The sequence below is a fragment of the Squalius cephalus genome, assembly GCF_949319135.1.
Source record: "Squalius cephalus genome assembly, chromosome: 15".
Lineage (NCBI taxonomy): Eukaryota > Metazoa > Chordata > Actinopteri > Cypriniformes > Leuciscidae > Squalius > Squalius cephalus.
The window spans coordinates 22,309,083-22,330,557 of record NC_137136.1 but is presented as its reverse complement, the minus strand read 5'-3'; the positions used below and the strand labels follow the sequence as shown (position 1 = coordinate 22,330,557).

Sequence of the window (21,475 nt, the reverse complement as noted above, 5' to 3'; positions counted from 1 at the left end):
TACTGAATTTAATTGTATGGACAAATATATATATATAAATATATAATATACACACACACACATATATATATATATATCTTCTTTTGTGTTCCAAAGCAGAATGGAAGTCAGGTTTGGATCAACAAAAGAGTGTGAATTTTCATTTTTGGGTGAACTATCAGTTTAAGAGATGGGATGATCATGTTTAAGAAGGTGGACACATTTCAGACCAGTGTTATTTTAGTATTCTTTACAATTACTATAATAGTATTTATTGATATTTTGAATAAAATTTTAGTTTTCAATTTAATTTTAGTTTCAGTAATTTGTTATGTATTTTAGACCTCTCTATTATTATTATTTACTTTATTTTATTGTACTTCAATTTTAGTTTTAGTCATTGTAGTTGTATGAATGTGGCCAAGGCAACATTTCAATTTTTTTTTTACGTTTAAAAGGTTCAATATTTATATTTTGTTTCAGCTTTTTTCAAATTACAAAATAATTTTAATGGTTTATTTTAATAGTTTTACATTTAAACAGCCCTGTTTCATAATTCTATAGTGAAAAAACACTAAAACACAAGTTATATGACATATGAAATACAGTCAAGCCTGCAGATCTCCGCATAATCGAAAAACACCTGTTAGATTAGGCCTCAAAATCAGTTGAGAAAGTCAGTAGAAAACATCTGTACATGGGTCACGACTATGATAAAAGGTGACGGCTCACCTGTCTCTCTGCTCTGGGGGCTCTTTTGCTCCTCGTCCAGCCTCAGGTGGCCCAGCAGATGCTCCAAAACCCTTTCAGGGGTGGCAGGCACGGCAGCGTACCTGTGGGAGACAGAAGAGTCACTGGAGTCTTCCTCTTCGATGGAGGACAGGGAGCGACTGCTGCACCAGCCTTCCTCCTCGCCCTCTTCCTCCGTGCCCTCCTCGTCAATATAACGGAAATACGGCACGTCGAATGTAGGCACGGTAGCTCGGTCTGTGCTGCAGCTGTTGGAGGACTCGTCCTCATCCTCGTCTTCCTCCTGTTCCACCAGAGCGGCCGGCATCAACCTGTCGTCCATGCGCGGGTCCGGGGCCACTGCACGCCTGCTGCCCATGTCCACATCGGCGCCGACTTACCACATTGACCCGGAGGAATCGAGGTGTCAAAAGCCTGACTGCGCTCTGGAGCTTCTGGTTTAAGATCCCTCAGAAGGGCTCCATAGGAAAGAGCGCACGCCAATGCAGCACATCCTCAGATGAGTGTGTGTTTGTGTGTGTGTGTGATTGAGCGCGTTAGAGAATGACTTCAGGGAGATGAGAGATATGAATAAAGTGACAAAGAGGCAGGGCTGGACAGATTACATGAAAGACGGAATGACAAGAGTGAGAAATGAGAGACGAGAGAGAAAGGGTGTGCACGCTCTGGAGCTCCACGCGCATGTGAGAGCGGGTGTGTGGCTGCTTACCTCCCGGCCCAGGAGGAGGAGGAGGAGGAGGAGGGAGCTCTCGGTGACGTCGTTCTCTGAAGCACCTCGTGGCTCCTCTCTCTCTCACACACACGGACTGCTGCGTCACCGGGGGGCTGCGGGAGGGGGGAGGAGAGAACATTATCACCAGGGAGATTCCCTGTCTTCCCGTCCTTGTCTGTCTCGCTCGCCTGATTTCCATCACAATACAGTTTTAAATTAAACATCTCACATCAAATGGCGCCGTTCAATGGGTTCGTTTTATCGTGACCCAACACAATGCTGCCGTAACGCTGCTCGGCGCGAGGCTGCATTTATATTTTAATCATTTGCTCGTTTTCGAAAGGTGAATTAATTCAACTGATTTAGTTATTTGATATTGCGTAATCATGAATTGCAAGCAGATTATGCTGAAATATTATGTGTGTGCTGAGCTGGTTTGTTGGTTTGACTATATATTTATACAGTATGTACATCTATGCATAATGAAAACATTTGAACACAGGGATAGTCCATGCGAAAATAAAAATTCTGTCATCACTCACTCACCCTAACCATGTCTTTCTTCTGTGGAACACAAAAGAAGATATTTTGAAGAATGTTGGTAACTAAACAGTTCATTTGTGTCCAGCAGAAGAAAGAAATGCATTCAGGTTTGAAACGATATGAGAATTTTCATTTTTGGGTGGACTATCCCTTTAAGTCAAACGTAAAAATATATGAATATTAGAAGAACAATTAGAAGAAAATATCAAACAAAGCATAATTTATTTTAAAGATATCACAAACATTATCTATCTATCTATCTATCTATCTATCTATCTATCTATCTATCTATCTATCTATCTATCTATCTATCTATCTATCTATCTATCTATCTATCTATCTATCTATCTATCTATCATCTCAATCCCATTGTCCCAATGACACATAAATTCTGTTTCTCAGCTTTTATGAAATACTGTATTTATGGATGGCTGGTATATAGTCTTAATTCAACCGCCATTAGTGGGGGTTGCAAAAATGATTATAATTTGGACCCTTGAAATTTTGGATAAAATAAAACATGCCAATATGTCAAAAACTTTTGTGGCCATTGTATATGTATATGTGGACGTGTATATATGGTGCTCTGAACCAACATTCCACTGCTACTGTCCTGTAAAAGCCATGTCACTTTGCCCGGTGTGTGTTATCAATCTTCCACAGATCTCTGAACACGTTGAAACACACACACACACACACACACACTGAGAACAAAGCACTCAATCCATCCAATATTCATACATACCTAAAATTCAACCTATAATTGCAAACACAATTCACTATATCAGTGACATATACAACGGTGGTTGTATAACGGTGACAACACCTCAACAACTGTATGTAACGCTGTAAAATGTGCTCAAACTAGTGTAGACTAAACCAGCCATGCAAGACCCTCATGTACTGTCTAAAATGGAAAGAAAGTTAGAGAGTTTGCATCTAATTATGTTCTGATATGAATACCTAAAAAACAGCTCTGGACTCTGAACTCAAGTAAAATGTCTGTTTGTTGTAGTTTAGCCAGCATGTGAACTGTGTGACTCACTAGTGTGTGTAAATATGGGTGTGAGAATCTCATGCCTTCCATAACGCTTGTGCCAACAACATACGGACCGGGATCTTACTGTCACTCATCGAAAAACATCCTCATTGCAGTGATGTGCATTTCAAGTTAGCAGTGCAATTAATGGATAGATCATGCAGAGTTTGTGTGTGCAAGTGTATGTGTGTGTGTGTGTGTGCATGTTTTAATGAGCTGGTTTTCATTCTCTCTGTCCTTAGACTACAGCAAACAGCACATCAGTCAATGTGGCGCGTGTGTGCGCCCGTAATTAGGCAGACAGACAGGCTGGAAGGACCAGCACTTTTCTGCTCTAATTGCCCATTGCACTGAAACACTGAGAGACCTCCAATGATCTTGCACGAACGAACACACACACACACGGATGCATGTACACACTGCAACCCCCACACACTCTCATGACGATCAGCACAAACTGCATTTAAAAAGCCACAATCTCAGACTCATCTCCCCAGGCAGAAGTTTCTGCTTGGCTTTGGATTGCCAAAAAGCTCCATTGAGCTCCATCCAGACTGGGGTGGGGGGGGGGGGGGGGGGGGACTTCGGGGGGACCTGAACGCTTTAGTAGTGACAGAGTAATATTACACAGGATCGAAATGTGGCATTTAGTGGCATTAAGATGTGCTAACGCTTTTGTGGGAAGTGAAGTGGAAACATTTAGACTGTCAGAATGGCGTCAGTGCAGGCTGGAGGCAAACTCAAATGAGCAGCGCCTGCTTGATGCAAGAATCTATTTGCATCTTCTCTTTCTACCCACAGAGTATCTATTTGCATGCATTTTTTGAAGGGGCACCAATGGCAGTCTTAGTGTATTTGATGTCCTGGGCAAGATACCACCCCCAGGCTCACTGGAAAAATGTCACCAAAATGATATTTCAATGCGTTTTGCACACTACAGTTCTGAAATGAAATGTTTGGTGAGTGGCGCTAAATATGTTAATGCTCTATCGCGTTTGAAAATATCGTACCACCTATGCTAAACCCTTAACAAACTTGATAGTGTTAACAAAAGGAAACGTAAGATTAAAACACATTTGCTGAAGCAACCATGCCATTTTAGCTTGCTTCCATAAGTCTTTGAACTCTTTTTGAGATCATACCTGAGAAAAGCCATTCTTATGGAGCAGGTTATGTGATGCAAACATCCAAATGTATTAGTTTACAAATGATGCACTATGGTAAAAGTGTTTTGAGGTCATAATATAGTATCGTTCAGGCAATATTGCCACTAGTGTTCTGAGTTTTCCAACAACAACAAAAAATGCAAATATGCCGCAACCTCGGATTGGAATATTTTCCAGAAGGAAATGAAGCTACAAAACTTGTAGTCATTTAAAAATTTTACTACGTAACCTAGTAAAAGAGTGAAATTGATGGTGTGTAAATGTTTTTGACTGGTTGTATGTTTTATGCTGGATTTAGTATTGTATGGTGTATAATTGTATAAGCAAACTCAGCTGCCTATCTTGGCCAGGACACTCCTGTAAGAGATTCTTTTCTCCTGGTTAAATAAAGGTAAATAAAAATAATACAAAAATAAAATATATGTGGCTCAGAAGTTTAAGGGGGCACATGCCCTTCATTCTAAACTGACATTTCTGGGTTGAGGAACATTAAATCAACAAAATAATCTCACTCGACTGGGTACTATAAATGTCATATTCCAGAAAAAAGTTATAGTGAACTTGAGAGAAACACTACAATCACACTAAAAGGTGTCCTGCTTGGCCCGCTCCATTCTGAAGTGACTGCATGCGTCATGATTAGACCTTGAAGACCAGTTCTGTGATTATACAGGGGCTGACGCAACACTTTTCTGAGCTTCAGTCGAAAGCTACAAAAGCCAGTCACCTTGTATTGAGTATATTGCATATGATGGGGTTAGATGATTGTAATGCATTTATGTATGCCACCATTCTCAGAGACAAAAGACTGTCACAAGACAACATATTGTGTGTGACATCAGCTTGGTGGCGTATTTCTTTTATGGTGTCACTTCACATTTTTGCTTTGTATCATTAAACAACAAAATCTCCTGAGCTCAGATCATTTGTATACAAATATCATCCGTCCTTTGCATTGGTTTTATTTATTTTATTTTATTGCATACTGTAATGCTAAACAATTATACTATATAATACTGGTATACTACATACACCAATGAAAAACATGGGAAAACGAGCACAGTTATGTAAATTGCAAATGCTTTTGTCACTGCAACACGGAGCAGAAGCCTCTGGAACAGTGCTATGTTTATGTAAGTGTCAAAAAGACAATGTGATATTTTAAATCATTTCCTGGTCTGTTGATATTACTTTGCACAAAGGCTTCCAAAACTCCTCCTGTAATAAACAAACAAATTTTTTTTTTCCATATGCATAATTTACAGCTCCTAAGGGTTACATGGATATAGAATACGATCTATAACAAAACCAACTAGATTAAAACAACTAAAGATGAAAAAATAAATAAAACAACAAAATGTATTCCCTATTGAAAAAACATTAAATATGCATCTAGGAAACAGACCCATAATATCACAATGATAAAGACAGAATAATAATATTTAGCTTCTTTTCATGCATTAGGTTCCCTACAAATCCAACAACACAAACTAACTTGCAGACCAGAAAACAGAAAGCATATACTTTTACTTTGAAACTTTAGTTTACTCTATCCCAATCCTTTCCACAGCAAAGAGGCTCCACAAACTGTTAAAAAACATATTACATCACTTTGACGATGAGTGAAAGCAGAGAGCAAGCAAAATGTGTGGTATGCACTTAAAAGGGATTCTTAAACAAACAGCAGTACACTGTCATCCCTCATCCCACTGTCTCAAAGCTAAGACATGCTCATGCCAAGTCCAAAGTCAACTACCTGCATAAAATATTCAGAAACCATTTTGATGCCAAAAATAATCGGTTTCATGCCAAGTCTGATGCATAATTGTCAACAGAATCTGAAAATGTCAGAATGAACTGTTCCGCATACAAACAATTAAACAATTTAATCATGATTCTGAAAAACAAACAAACAAAAAGATGGATTATAATGGTATGATATATTAGAATTGGAACTGGGCATGTTGCAGTCCAAGGCCACTCCCACCAGTCTTGCTATGGATACACTTACAGAGTCAAAAACCGCCATGCTTTAGTAGGAAATACTTCTTAGCAAACTTTTAGTCATAATGGTGTCAACTTGTGTTGTTCCCGGGTGCAAGAATTCAAAGAGTAAATGTTTAGAGGGAGTGAGTTGTCGATCCGACTATCTGCGGGCGGGGATACAAAATGCAGAAGTACAATCTGTGGTTTTCATGAAAGTGCAGAATGATGAATTTTGCGGCATATGGTTAATTTTTGCTGACAAATAAACAGGAATTCCAGGGGCCTATACCATGAAGTCAGTTTAGGTGAATAGCAAAACCCTGGGTTTTTGGCACTGTGAAAATGGCTCTGCCATTAGCTGTGTTCATTGCCATAGTAACTTACTTAGAGTTTTGAATTTCTAAAAATCACAGCTTCATCGGAATGTTATGAAACTTGGTGACTTTTATGGCATTAGGTATGTGAACACAAAAAAACTGAGGTCATGATCCGAGCATGCTAAGTGGTCGTAAAAAAAATAGTCACACTAATGGTCTTTCGGTCAGAAATGACCGACCATAGGAAATGAATGGGAAATTGACAAAAACACCAAAATTCGGTGTGTACAATCTACAAATCGGCCACAATGCTAAAAAAAAGTACACAGCAGTAAAGGGGTGACACTCTACAACATCAAGAGTGCAAAACAGACACACCCACCCACACACACACACATACAAACACACTTTTATACACATACACCAATAAATTTTGATTACAAAAAATCTGTTTTGAATTTTAAAAAAATCACAGCTTCATCGGAATGTTACGAAACTTGGTGACTTTTATGGCATTAGGTATGTGCACACACATACAAAAAAAATTGAGGTCATGATCCGAGCATGCTAAGTGGTCGTAAAAAAAAATAGTCACACTTGTGGTCTTCGGTCAAAAATGACCCCCATAGGAAATGAATGGGAAATTGACAAAAACACTCTTTTTTTCCCAATTTCTTTTTTTTTTTTTCAATATTATTTTACATAAAGAATGAATTACACTTTTTTGTTACAAATTCTGAATAAAAAAAAATGGGTATAAAATTTGCTTCTCTTTCTAACACAATGTTTAGGTTTGACTGTAATCATAATGCAAAAACTAACACTTTAAATCACTATTTCTAAAAAAATATATCTAAAACTTGATAAGAAATAGTTTTTGAGATTGTTTAAATATATATTCAAATCCACCAAAAAAAAAAAAAAAAAATGTAAATGTGTCCATAAACAGCTGGGGAATTCACATGCCTCTCCATAGAGAGCTGTAGATGCCATCTAGTGGTTACACCATGGTTCTACGCTTTCTCTCCATACTCTCACCAGATGGTGCTAATCTGCTTAAAACATTTTTTTTGAAGGCCTAGACTCTATATTAAACTAAAATACTGCATTAAAAAAAAAAAAAAAAAAAAAAAACCCTGGTAAATATGATAAAAAATGGCTGTAAAAAATAAATCTGCATTGTTTATCCTTTTGATCTTTCCTTCAGAAAATTCGCAAAAATCTAACCTTTCATTGAAGTAAAAGAATTGAAATTGTGGGGTAAATCACATTTTTCTCCAAAACACGCTGGCCATAATTGTTGGCACCCCTAGAATTTTTTATGAGAAAAATATCTCTGAAGTATTTTCCCATTAATATTTACATTTTTAAGCACACCAGGGTGACTAGGAACATGAAATTGGCCAGCTATGACTTCTTGTTTCACAGGAGTTTAAATATGAGAAAACACAAAGGCAAAATCCCCTGAATCATCAATCACAATGAGGAACACCAAAGAATATAGTTCTGATGTGCAGCAAAAGATTGTTGAGCTTCTCAAAATAGAAAGTGGCTGTAAGAAAATATCTAAAGAATTGAAAATCCCCATTTTGACCATCAGGGCAATAATTAAGAAGTCATAATCAACTAAAGATGTTACGAATCTGCCAGGAAGTGGACGTGTGTCTATATTGTGTTAATGGACGGTGAGGAGGAGAGTTTGAGTGGCCAAAGACTCTTCAAGGATCACAGATGGAGAATTGCAGGGATTAGTTGAGTCTTGGGGTCAGAAAGCCTAAAAAAAAATTATCAAACAACCCCTACATCACCACATGTTGTTTGGGAGGGTTTCAAGAAAAATCCTCCTCGCTCCTCCAAAAACAAACTCCAGCATATTCAGTTGTCAGACACGACTGGATCTTCAAAAGGGACCAGATTCTATGGTCAGATGAAACAAAAAAAGGGCTTTTTGGCAGCAAACCCAGCTGATGTGTTTGGTGCAAACAGGGATAAAAAGTACCCCATGCCTACGGTTAAATATACTGCTGGATCTTATATGTTGTGGGCCTATTTATTTGCTGGAGGTCCTGGACATCTTGTTCAGATACATGGTATTATGGATTCTAGCAAATACCAACAGATAAAAAATCAAAACCTGACGGCCTCTGCTAGAAATCTTATAATGGGCCGTGGTTGGATCTTCCTTCAGGACAACGATCCAAAACAAACATCAAAATCAACACAAAAATGGGTAACCGAGCACAAAATGAAGCTTCTGCCATGACCGTCCCAGTCCCCTAAACTGAACCATATAGAAAATGAGTGGGCTGAACTGAAGAGGAGAAGCACCAACATGAACATGTGAATCTGAAGGATCTGGAGAGATTCTGTATGGAGGAATGGTCTCTGATCTCTTGTCAGTTGTTCTCCAAACTCATCAGGCGTTATAGGAGAAGACTCAGAGCTGTTATCTTGGCAAAAGGAGGTTGCAAAAAGTATTTAATAACAGGGTGCCAACAATAATGGCCAGCGTGTTTTGGAGAAAAAAAAAAATTTTATAATGTGATTTACCCCCCACTTTCAGTTCTTTTACTTCAAATGAAAGGTTAGATTTTTGTGAATTTTTTGAATGAAAGATCAAAAGGATAAACAATGCAGATTTATTTTTTACAGCCATTTTTTATCATATTTATCAGGGGTGCCATCAATTTTGACCACCACTGTATATATATATATATATATATTTTTATTATTATTATTATTATTATTTTCAATGGCAAAAATAGACCATAAATATAGCATAAATATTAATAAATTCAATAAAATTCTCTCAAAATACAAAATAAAAAATATTATAGAACAAAAATAAATTGCATTGGTTTTACTGGGGTGGAGGAAGTTTCATTTTTAGGCCTCCAGTCACTTCTGACCGGGGAGGCCCATAGTGTGACTCCGAAAGGAAGACCTTCACAGGGTTAAATACAAATTTGTCTGGCTTTTAGCGATGATTATTTATTATAATTATTTTATATGATTTATATAATTATTATACCCCTAATTCATTACACAAGCAATTTTAGTAAAACAATTATTATTAAACATTTAGTTTAAATGAGCAAATATATACACAATAATAATATATAATACGATTTGGAATCGGTAGATAAAGCTTTAAAAATGACTACATGTAAGCTAACATGTCCGAGTGTCTGTATACCTATACATATTATCAACTACTGTATATAAACTAACTTCACAATTTTCACTTGCAATGATATAGCAAGATATTTTCTTCTTGCAGTGTAAATGCATTTATGTACTTCATATTCTTCAATCTCTTCATCTTCGGCAGAAGAGAGAAAATAATCTTGCTGATTCCCTCGTGAGAAGTGAATCGCAGTTTCTCTGTGTTTCAAGGCATGGAATTGGTTGTTCACTACTGATGTCACACTTTCATGTGCACACGCTGCATGAACTCAGGATCAAAGCCTGAGTTGACAGAGAAAGTTGATGATCAGCGTCATGGTATCATCAAAGCCTCACTGAATTGGTTTGGTTTTGTCAACTTGAAACAAATCCTGTAACCCTGAGTTTGTTCAACTTCCGTCATATAGTCGCAGCCTCAGACATCACGGCCACGGACCGCTGACTGAACCTCTAATGCATATGGCACACTTAACACTTCAGGATTATCAAAGTTGTCATCTGATTGGTTGAATTATAGAGGATGTCCCAGAGATGTGTGTGTCACATTCTTTAACGATCCACCTGGAAATAAAGATGCCGTGAAGCCAAACGCTGTCGTGTTTACAACTGTGACAATTAGCGCTTATCAGGATCAGCTAAACGCTGGATTTTCAAAAGTACGTGAAGCAGTTTGCGGCTTAGACTCTAACACACCGTAAGTTTTGTTTAAGTTTTACACACCGGTCTGTTATTGTAGGGACATCGACATTACATTTTCAAGCCCCTAAACATGACGTGGAAAAAACTAACTGTGATTGGTTGTTTTACATGTCAGTCAGACCTTGGTCTGTGAGTGCTGCGATGGAGTCCAGACCTTCTACCGTCAGTCTGAAGGTCTGGTTATGGTATAGGCCCCAGGTAATACAGAGAAAGAGCAAACATTGTTCATTTATAGTACTTTTACTACCGACATTGATTGTAACAATATGAAGAGGGTTGAACATTGGCAAACTTACACCTTAAATCATATGAAAATTATGTTCATTTAAATGTAGAATTTAAATGGGAAAATTATTACTGAATACAGGGTGAATACAACTAATCCTGATTCCTAACAGCACAAAACTTCTGAGCCCAGCCTCAAATTACTGAGACTTTTTTTGAAAGCTCAAAAATGATTTGGATCAAACAAGCTTTTGAATATGACAACACATTACAAGTGGCTTGTCTTAAGTTAATTTTAAAGTTCCTTATCATGGTAATAGGTCAAATTAAGGACAATTCTACTTTTGTCTCATAAAGGTCAAATAAATATCTCTCCCAGAGCAGGAGTAGTGATTGGTTGCCAGCAACCTTATGGTGCTCACGTCGACTCTTCCTGTCATTGTGAGTGGCCGCCCGCCATCAGGAAGAGGCAACTGGGACTATTGTGGGATCAACCAATCAGAGACTAGCATGAGATTGGTGCCCTTTTCGGTTTTGGAAGGTCTCTCCTGAACCAGCTACAGATTTGAAAACAGATTCAATGATAAAAAGTGACATCAAACAATGACTTTTCTTTGAAATAATGATATCAATCAACTTATAAGGGTGCTGCTTCACAAACCACAACAAAATAGTTATTATAATATAAAAGAATACCTTTTCTGAACAAATACACACACAAATTGTCAAGTACTACCAAAAGACAAAACTAAATATGCATGACATTGACTATAAATGCCAATCGAATGTTTTTTCAACTATGGGCATGTTTATGTCCCAGCAGTAAAAAAAAAAAAAAAAAAAAAAAGAAGATTATTTACCATTTATAGATTTTTTTTTAAAAGATTGTTTTGTTTTGAATAGTTTTACCCTCGTCCGTCACCCAGACTTTCAATCATAAAATATGAAAATGCATTTTAAAAATTGGAATCATTACATGAAAAAAAGAAAAAAATATATATAGTATAAATAATATCAAAAATATAAATAATAAAAACAGAATAGTCTAAACAAAGAGTGAAATAAACAGAAAACATTTTAATATTACATGATTTTATTTCAACCAGGACCTACAGTTTCGCTACTAATGAAGTTATTTTAACAAGGATGTAATTGTGTCAAATTAAAAGCATATAAATGATTAAATTGCATTTAATTTGTGTTTAAAATACTAGCCCTATTACTTTTAGTTTCCAAAAGAGCCCAGAGTTGAAAAAAGACCCTAATAATAATACTCGGTGTGTGGATTGACTGATGCATGAACGTTAGTTTGCATCTCACCTCAGCAGGCCTTTCGCTAGCTCTGAGCGGGCTGTGTAATAGGCGGCATCCGTCCTTGGCCAGTCTCTGGACCATCTCCAACCGGCTGATATCCTCTTTATCGCGTGTACCAGCCCCGGGGCCCTGCTGCAGTGCAGGGGACACAGAAAACACATACCTCAGGCCACAGTCCCACGCCATGAGACTGCAACACAGCTCTCAAAGTCACTGAGAGTTTGACAGTCCGTCTCACTGTCTCCTCAAGCTGTGTCTTTACTCAGGTGAGACTGAAGATGGCCACGGTAGTCCTGACTGAGGGTTTAGTGAGCTCCAGAAGCACACAACCGGTCAAGAGGAAAGCTTTAAAAAGTGAAGACTCAGAGACAGTGTCGCCTGAGGGGAAGAGCGAACCTGACTTTTCTCTCTCTCTCTCTCTCTCTCTCTCTCTCTCTCTCTCTCTCTCTCTCTGTCTTACGCACATAGCCAGGGTGGGGGCGACCAGGAAACATCTGGCAGTCCCTCCAATCCTGAATAGGATGTATCACAATCTCCAGAAAATGGGAGAAAGGCCAGCATGGGGTCTAGGGAAGGTTACTGATCATGTGCACTGTTTGTATATCATTTAAGTTCACAAGTGATTCATAAGGTCATGTGCTAGCAATTTGGCATCTTGCAAATATTATATGCATCAATGACAAGAGTGTCTGCAGTAAAGAAAATCTTTTCAAAATCTAGTTTAAATAGCATGTACAAGTTCTTAGAAATGTACTATGTGTATTCTTGCTGGTTTCATATGATTTTGAAAAACATTTATACAATTTACCAATTAACCGTTTCAATGTAATGACTAAAAATGTCATGTGATATTACCATCAAAAAAGCAATAACATTTTCCTTGATAGTGGAGCGGCTAAGTGCTTATGTTTGGCAGAATCGTTCAGTTTATGATACAAGCGTGAAAATTGGCATGAGCAGTCTCCATGGGTCACTTGACAAGAAAATTGTCCGAGCAACTTGAAATTTCAAGATGGCGGCCATTTTTCAAGATGGCCAACACCTTAGTGGAGCAGTTAAGTGATATAGTGGTTTATTTGGTGTAAACCAAATTGCTCCACTAAGGTGGTGGCCATCTTGAAAAATGGCCGCCATCTTGAAATTTCAAGTAGCTGTGGGTGGCTTATTGTCTAGTGACCATCAGAGACTGCTCATGCCAATTTTCATGTTTGTATCACCAAATAAACCACTATATCACTTAACTGCTCCACTAAGGTGTCGGCCATCTTGAAAAATGAAAAATCTTGAAATTTCAAGTGGCCCGGACAATTTTCTTGTCAAGTGACCCATGGAGACTGCTCATGCCAATTTTCACGCTTGTATCATAAACTGAACGATTATATCACTTAGCCGCTCCACTATGAATACATGATGTGAATATACAAGTATTATTATTTTTAAAAAAGTTTTAAATATGTTGACATTTTTTTGTGTGTGTGTGTGTGGGGGGGGGGGGGGGGTGTCACACAACATGACATTTTAGAACTAATCTTGGCCTTTTCATAAAAAGGTCAGATATTTTAAGAAACTTCCTGATCTTGATGCACAATCATAAGGGTCTAGCTCCTCTTTATGACATAATTTCCTTTTTTTGTCTCCTTGTTGGCTGAACCATATGACTGTTTTTTTGCACCATATGACATTGTTTTTAATTTAGTTTTTTGACAATAGTTATCAAACAGTGCAATATATATATATATATATATATATATATATATATATATATATATATATATATATATTTTTTTTTTTTTTTTTTTTTTTTTTTTTTTTAAAGAAATAGTAATTAAACATTATGCCAAATTACTTTCCTTATCTTTTCAAGGTGTTTCTTTTCAGGAATTTGTATGATATTATGATATCAGGACTGTTTATTCCCCAAAAAGTCTTTGTATAATAAATTGCCTTTTTAATATATTTTTGAAAAAATTAATAGATCCAGACAAAAATGGTATGTCACTGACCAACATAATGTGGTTAGTTCACTCAAAAATGAAAATTCTGTCATAATTTACCCTCAAATTGTTCAAAACCTGTATGAATTTATTTATTGTGCTAAACACAAAAGAATATATAAAAATGTGGGTAACAAAACAGTTGATGACATTAATGCATCATGCATAGTATTGATTAATACTACTAAATAGTACTAAAATTAGTACTAATTAATACATTGACTTCCATAGTATGGAAAAAAAAAAGAATAATACTATGGAATTCAATGGTGCCCCAAAACTCTTTGGTTACAAACATTCTTCAAAATATCTTTCTGTGTGTTCAGCAAAACCAAGACATAAATACAGATTTGGAACAACTTGATGGTGAGTAGATGATGACAGAATTTTCATTTTTGGGTGAACTATCTCTTTTAGTCACACTTAATAATTAACTTCATTTAAGAAAAATGGGAAAAAAGTAAACAAATGATGGTCCTATTTCTCACATCTCATTTCACTTTTTTTACAATTAATTTTATTGTGATTTTAGTGGATATATAGAACGTATGTAGCCCCGCCCCTTTTTAGCGCTGTACTCTGTCTTCCAGTTTGTATTTCCACAGCATGAAAGTAAGATCATTTTAAAATCTCTCGTTATATAAAAAACGCTCGTTTTAAAATCTTCCCAGTCTACTGACATTTGATATGACATCCACTTCAGTTCAAACACTACAATGCTCATGATAACTTTCGTTAACTCAACAATAAGTAATTCTACTTCACCAGCAAATTACTCTTCGACTGCCTACTGCAGAAACAGAAGTTCAAACACAAAATTCTAAAGATGGCTGCACGCTTGTTTCTCTGGCGCATAAGGTCAATAAAGTCAGTTCCCTTCAAAATGTCCATTAAACCACTGATCAACCAAATACAATACATCAGGAATAATCTATAAAGAAATTTTTAGATTGTATTTGAGGATGTATCCCGTGTAGATTTCCCTCTCCATTTAGACACAATGGCAAATGCCACACATCCAGATGAGAAACCTGTGACCTCATTCTCTGATGTAAGGGAAGGAGAGAGGAATTTGTCCTGAACACACTCAAGTATTTCCATATCAACTCAGCTGGCTATATAAGGAATCAAACCTCATGCTAGACAAATTCAACACAAGCTGTGTCCCTCACATTCTTCAGCACTTCAGTGTAGGGATGAATATAGAAAACAATGGGCAGTTGGATTGAACTATACTAAAAGCATAAACCTGATAAGAGTGAATTACCAGAAAAAAGCCCAATGATAAGCAATTAAGATAACATATCCAATCCAACCATAACAAAACTAATGTCTATGGGAGCTCTCAAATATGATCAGCTCTCAGATAAGACCGGAAATCACTTCATATCCATAATATATAACAAGAGCAAAAGCTCACACTGCAATTCAGAGCTACCAGCAGTTCTCAACTGAACCAAAATATCGTAGCATGTTCTGATGATGACACAATGATGAGCGCTACTAATCACATAATCGTGCATTGTTAGACATGGCCTTATAATTAAAATCAAGGGTATAAGCAAGGCTTGGTTCTAGCTAGACCGTGAGACACAATGACAGCGTTGGCACCATTTTACAGTTTCTACAGTTTAATTTGAGCAGCACGTCAAAACAATGGAGCAGTTCACACCACAAGTGTTTATGGTAATGATCTTTCAGCGCTATATCCTCTCATTTTTATCTGGAGCCAAACGCGCATATCCAAGCTCTTTCCGTTCGCATTGCTTCTCTCTCCCGCTAAAGACGATAAAGTTGCAGATGATGCGAAAAACAAAAAAAAAATGCGAATAGCAAAAAAAAAAAAAAACAGTGAACAGCAAAATAGATGAATGCTTTTGCCAAAACACTGCAGAAAACGATAATGCAGCAAATGCTATTTGTGTCTGTCATACAGGCACTCTTTCCATTCAAATAAACAAGTTTTCTGACAGGACCTTTTTTCATTTAGCATTATTAATCAGCATGTTAAGAGCATTTCATAATAAACAATCCTATAATTAAGAAAATCATTTGTAGATGGCAAGGAAAGACAACTAAAACTGAAATGTTTAGTTAACTTTATATTTATTATCAGTGTATATATATATATATATATATATATATATTGGAGCCCAATTGGATATGAATATTATATATATAAATAAATAAAATAAAACACAGTATATACACACATACATACAGTACACACACACAACCATATACATATATATACATACATGTCATATATATGTGTGTGTGTGTGTGTGTGTGTGTGTTTGTGTTTGTGTGTGTGTATATATATATATATATATATATATATATATATATATATATTTTAGGGCTGTCAAACAATTAATCGCATCCAAAATAAAAGTTTGTTTTTACATAATATGTGTGTGTGTACGGTGTATAATTATTTTCTATATATAAATACACACACATGCATGTATATATTTAAGAAATATTTGCATGTATATACTGTGTATATATATTTATATTATATATAATTTATATTATATATAAATATTTAATATATAAATAACAAATTTTTCTTAAATATATATGCATGTGTGTGTATTTGTAAGTGACGACCAATCCACTTTCCAGGAAACTGTTCATCTAGGAATGTTCGGACCTGGCACCCATAATGTGGTGGTGCACCATCTTGCTGGAAAAACTCAGGGAACGACTCAGGGAAAAACTCCTAGATGAACAGTTTCCTGGAAAGTGGATTGGTCGTCGTGGGCCAGTTGAATGGCCCCCAAGGTCTCCCGATCTGACCCCCTTAGACTTTTATCTTTGGGGTCATCTGAAGGCAATTGTCTATGGTGTGAAGATACGAGATGTGCAGCACCTGAAACTACGGATACTGGATGCCTGTGCTGGCATTTCTCCTGCGGTGTTGCTATCAGTGTGTGAAGAGTGGGAGAACAGGGTTGCATTGACAATCCAACACAATGGGCAGCACATTGAACACATTTTATAAGTGGTCAGAAACTTGTAAATAACTCATGAACGAATAAAGTTACGTTGAAACCAAGCACACCATTGTTTTTCTTGTGACATTAGCAATAAGTTTGATGTGTCACATGGCCCTCTTCCTATTGAAAAAACAAAAGTTGTATCCAAGATGGCCGACTTCTAAATGGCCACCATGGTCACCACCCATCTTGAGGAGTTTGCCCCCTCACATATACTAATGTGCCACAAACAGGACTTTAATATCACCAACCATTCCCATGTTATTACGATGTATCCATATAAATGGCCCACCCTGTATATGTATACACACACACACAGGCACACATTTTATTTTTTCTCTCTCTCTCTCTCTCTTACAAAGTACTACTGCTGCCCAGATGGAAATTTCTAGAACTTTTCCAGTGTAAATTATGTTTTGTGTCTTGTGAAACACGTAGAGATCTAGACTGCGCATTTGTTGTTGTCGTCTTAAGACTTAGATCTAATATTGGCCAATATATTGTTTATGGGCTTCAAATAATATTGGTAAGCAGTTCATGGTTATACTAATAAATTTCAGTGTTTGATTTTCAAGACATTTCGTTTACTTTTGTATATAAACAATTTTGGTTTTGTGTTCAGGCTGCCGCTTAAAGCAAACCAATCGAAGCAAAATCATTTGCGAACCAACAGTTCACTCTGATAAGATGGGGTATATGTTATAATCTGTACAGCACTGTTTGTCCTTGTGAAGCACTGCTATTTTGTTGTCTTGATCACAGTTTCGTCAGATGTGCTGCAGTGAACCATCAGCTATTACACCGTGCTGGAACAGCCGAGGGCCTCACAGACAGGCACAAGGCTCTGTCCTGACACACAGTATAGAGTATCCATCTATCTCCAATCACAGGCTCTTTCTCTTTCTGCCAGTTCAAGGGCTTTCTACTGATGACTGAGCTGCGGGAGAACGGTTCTCAATCAGGGGATGTATGGACAATCCTGGGCAAGCGGGACAGCTGGTGTGCTCAGCAAAACATATATGCACACCAACACATACACACACTGTCAATGTAAAGCCAACTGCCCTGGAATCTGTTTTCTCATTACCTTGCGCACAGCAGGACTGGGAGATGGTCCTGGCGTGTTAGTATTGTGTTGTGGACTGCTCTCCTCCATCACTGGAAAACAAGAAATGTACAGCTGAGAATCAGTGGAGTGTGGTGCGCTGCCTGGGTTTTTGTTGTACTTCTTTCTTTTTTAGCAATATACATTCATGTTCCAGTTCATGTGGAACGTCATTAACATTAACACACACACACATATAATAAAAAATAAAAAAGTAAATGTAAATAATTTAAAAAAACATAATTTTTATGGTATGTTTATAGAAAGATGATATAGTAACACTTAACATTAGGGTAACAATATAGTATAGCAACAATATAGTATAGATATAGTAACAAACTTAAGTCATTTACAAAAATAAAAAAAACAATATAAGAAAACCCTTAAACTTATTTTATTTCAGCTAATTGCCAAAGCAACATTTCTCATTTCTGTTTAGTTTAACTTGAAGTAATAAATATGAATAAAAACTATATAGACAGACATAAAAACAGTAGACAATTGACAAAAACACAAAAAATTGACTAAAACTTTAAATTTGTGAAAAGATAAAATACAAAAATACAATTAAAAAGCACTACAATAGCATATCACTGATACTAAAATAGCATTGATTCGATAATACTATAATGCATTAGCTATAACGAACAAAAACAATTTTACAACATTCATTCATTTTGGTTAATGTTATAACTTCAACGTATACCAATACATTTCTAACATTTAAAGTTATATAAATTAACATTAATTTATGTTTGTGCATAATACATTTTATAACTAATAACAATGTTTATGTTTATAACTACAAAAATGTTTTTCGACTTTAAAACAAAAAATCTGGGTTATAGTGATAACTTCCATAGCACTTACAATGGAAGTGAATGTTAAAATATGAACCTGTTTCAATAGTATAGGCACATTTTATTATATTGAATTTTACTACATTGCCAATGACACAACAGAAACATTTCAGTTTGTTAACTTCAGTTAACACATTTCAAGAACTAACAATGAACAAATCATTACTGAATTTTCATTAACAAATTGAACCTAGTAAAGTGTTCCCACTTTTTCATGACCATTAGTCATTCATCCTTGGTAAATAGCACAGGTGACTGTACTGTAGCTTTAATTGTAGCTCAGTGGTCACTAAAAACCAGTTCGCTGACAAAACTGTTCATCGATTTGGACCAAAAGTGGTGCTGTCTGAATAGATGAGTTGTTTACTCTGTTTATTTCTACTAGTTCTACACCAGTTACGAACATTTTGCTTGTATTCCTTTCCCCCATACACCACTTTCAAATGAGACCTCAAATGAGTCTCTTTCTGAAACTTTATCCACTAGTGTTGACCAGTTTTATTTAAAGTAGTGTTTTATATATTATTCAGTATCCATTTTTATTTTTGTACTGATTATTTCAGTCAAACAAACATTTTTACTCAGAGAAAGCACCCCAGCTCACAAGTAAAGAATATAGGCCAATACGTTGTTGTTTTTTAAACGCTTAATACTCAAATACAAGCAAAACACTGGAAACTGATTGTCCATGTTTATTGGAGCAATAAAACACACAATCAAACCATGTAACACAGAATAATCCTTACTTGATTTAGTCTGTGCCTTGCGAGCCAAAGCTGCACACAGTTCATTCTGCACCTATTAAAAGAGTAGATCATGGTTTAGTTAGTTCTTTCAAATATGCAGGCATAATGGGCTCAAAACCCTTTAATGCAAGCATATTTTATTATTCACAATCTGCTGCTTGGGAAGCTATTCTGTGGGTCTGTGCTTTGAAGAGATCCATAACGCTTTGAAGCTATGAATCAACAAGTTCAGCACTAAACTTCATCTCTATGTTTTAAAAAAAAGTTGTACTTCTCTCGATTTATGTCATACTTGGAAGTTTTTTTTTTGGCAGGGTTATAAAAGACGACTGCATTACTTATTCTTTTAGCATGACTGCCTTTGATTTCTCAACTGTTGTATTATTCCTTTGAGGATCTATACAAACTCGACTCAAATTTCAAGCGATCTATTTCTGATCTGACTGCAAACTGAGGAAGGGACTTTACATTAAAATCCCACAGCACATGGCACACTATGAATACAAATGTATCCAATCCATCAAGCATCTGAAAGAAAATCACTTCACTTATGAGGGGAAGTCCATCTGCTGTCTGACCATGGGAGTTCTGTGCATTAGTAAACCAGGTGTGCAGTGGAGAGGTTTAACTGTGCTTAGTGGCCCATTAAATCGACATGTCCTATGGGGCCATCTGATGTGGCAGCCCCTGCTCTGAGTGCACAGTCTCAGGGCTAATGTAAATGGAGCTGGACTGGGATCTATGCCACTGTGACCCCATACAGGCCAACAACAAATGATCTGCGCTAAGTAACTGTTTCCACTAATAACCTAAATAAATGTATGGTGTACATGACCACTGGCGTCATTTACGGTGGGAACATGATTGATGTCTTACCCCATTTTCATGTGTTGGCTATTATACCCATGATTTATTTGGAGGGATGGATGGATGGACGGAGGGATAAATTGACTGATCGACGGATGGATGGATGGATGGACAGGTGGATAGATGGATGGACAGGCGAATAGACAGACGGACGGACGGACGGATAAACAAAGACATAGGAATGGATGGATAGATGGACGGATGGATGATGGATGGACAGACAGATAGTCAGACAAATGAATGGATGGATGGATAGACAGATAGGCAGACAAAGACATAGGAATGGATGGATGGATGGATGGATGAATAGACATAAGCAGACAAAGACAAGAATGGATGGATGATGGATGGACGAACAGATGTATGGACGGATGTATGGACGGATGTATGGATGGATGGATGGACAGGCGAATAGACAGACGGATGGATGGATGGATGGACAGACAGACAAATAAACAAAGACATAGGAATGGATGGATTGATGGATGGACGGATGGATGGACAGACAGATAGTCAGACAAATGAATGGATGGATGGATGGATGGATAGACAGATAGGCAGACAAAGACATAGGAATGAATGGATGGATGGATGGATGGATGGATGGATGGATGGATGAATAGACAGATAAGCAGACAAAGACATAGGAATGGATGGATGATGGATGGACGGACAGATGTATGGACGGATGGATGATGGATGGACAGACATAAATGGATGGATGGATGGATGGACAGACAGACAGAACGACAGGAATGAATAGATGGACAAACATGGATGGATGGATGGATGGATGGATGGATGGATGGATGAACAAAAATATGGATGGATAGATGGACAAAAATATGGATAGATGGATGGACGGAAAGATGGATGGATGGATGGACGGACGTACGGAAAGATGGATGGATGAATGGACAGACATATGGATGGATTCAAATGATAAAAACATGAGTTTAGCTATTATATAAAACATTTAAAACAT

General features: G+C 36.8%; 1 protein-coding gene across 3 annotated transcripts in view; it reads right to left on the bottom strand.

Moving 5' to 3' along the window:
* The window catches only part of rapgef5b (Rap guanine nucleotide exchange factor (GEF) 5b), a 63,348-nt gene that overhangs the window by 26,790 nt on the left and 15,083 nt on the right, over positions 1-21,475 (bottom strand). For 2 of the 3 annotated variants that reach the window (XM_079894303.1, XM_079894302.1), the window contains exons 7-11: positions 19,624-19,675; positions 18,000-18,070; positions 11,923-12,048; positions 1,439-1,554; positions 712-812 (exon numbers count right to left, since the gene is read on the bottom strand). In XM_079894303.1, the coding sequence (XP_079750429.1) occupies positions 712-812; positions 1,439-1,554; positions 11,923-12,048; positions 18,000-18,070; positions 19,624-19,675 (466 nt within the window). The remainder of the gene's footprint in view (positions 1-711; positions 813-1,438; positions 1,555-11,922; positions 12,049-17,999; positions 18,071-19,623; positions 19,676-21,475) is intronic. The other variant, XM_079894304.1, reaches the window with a different exon arrangement.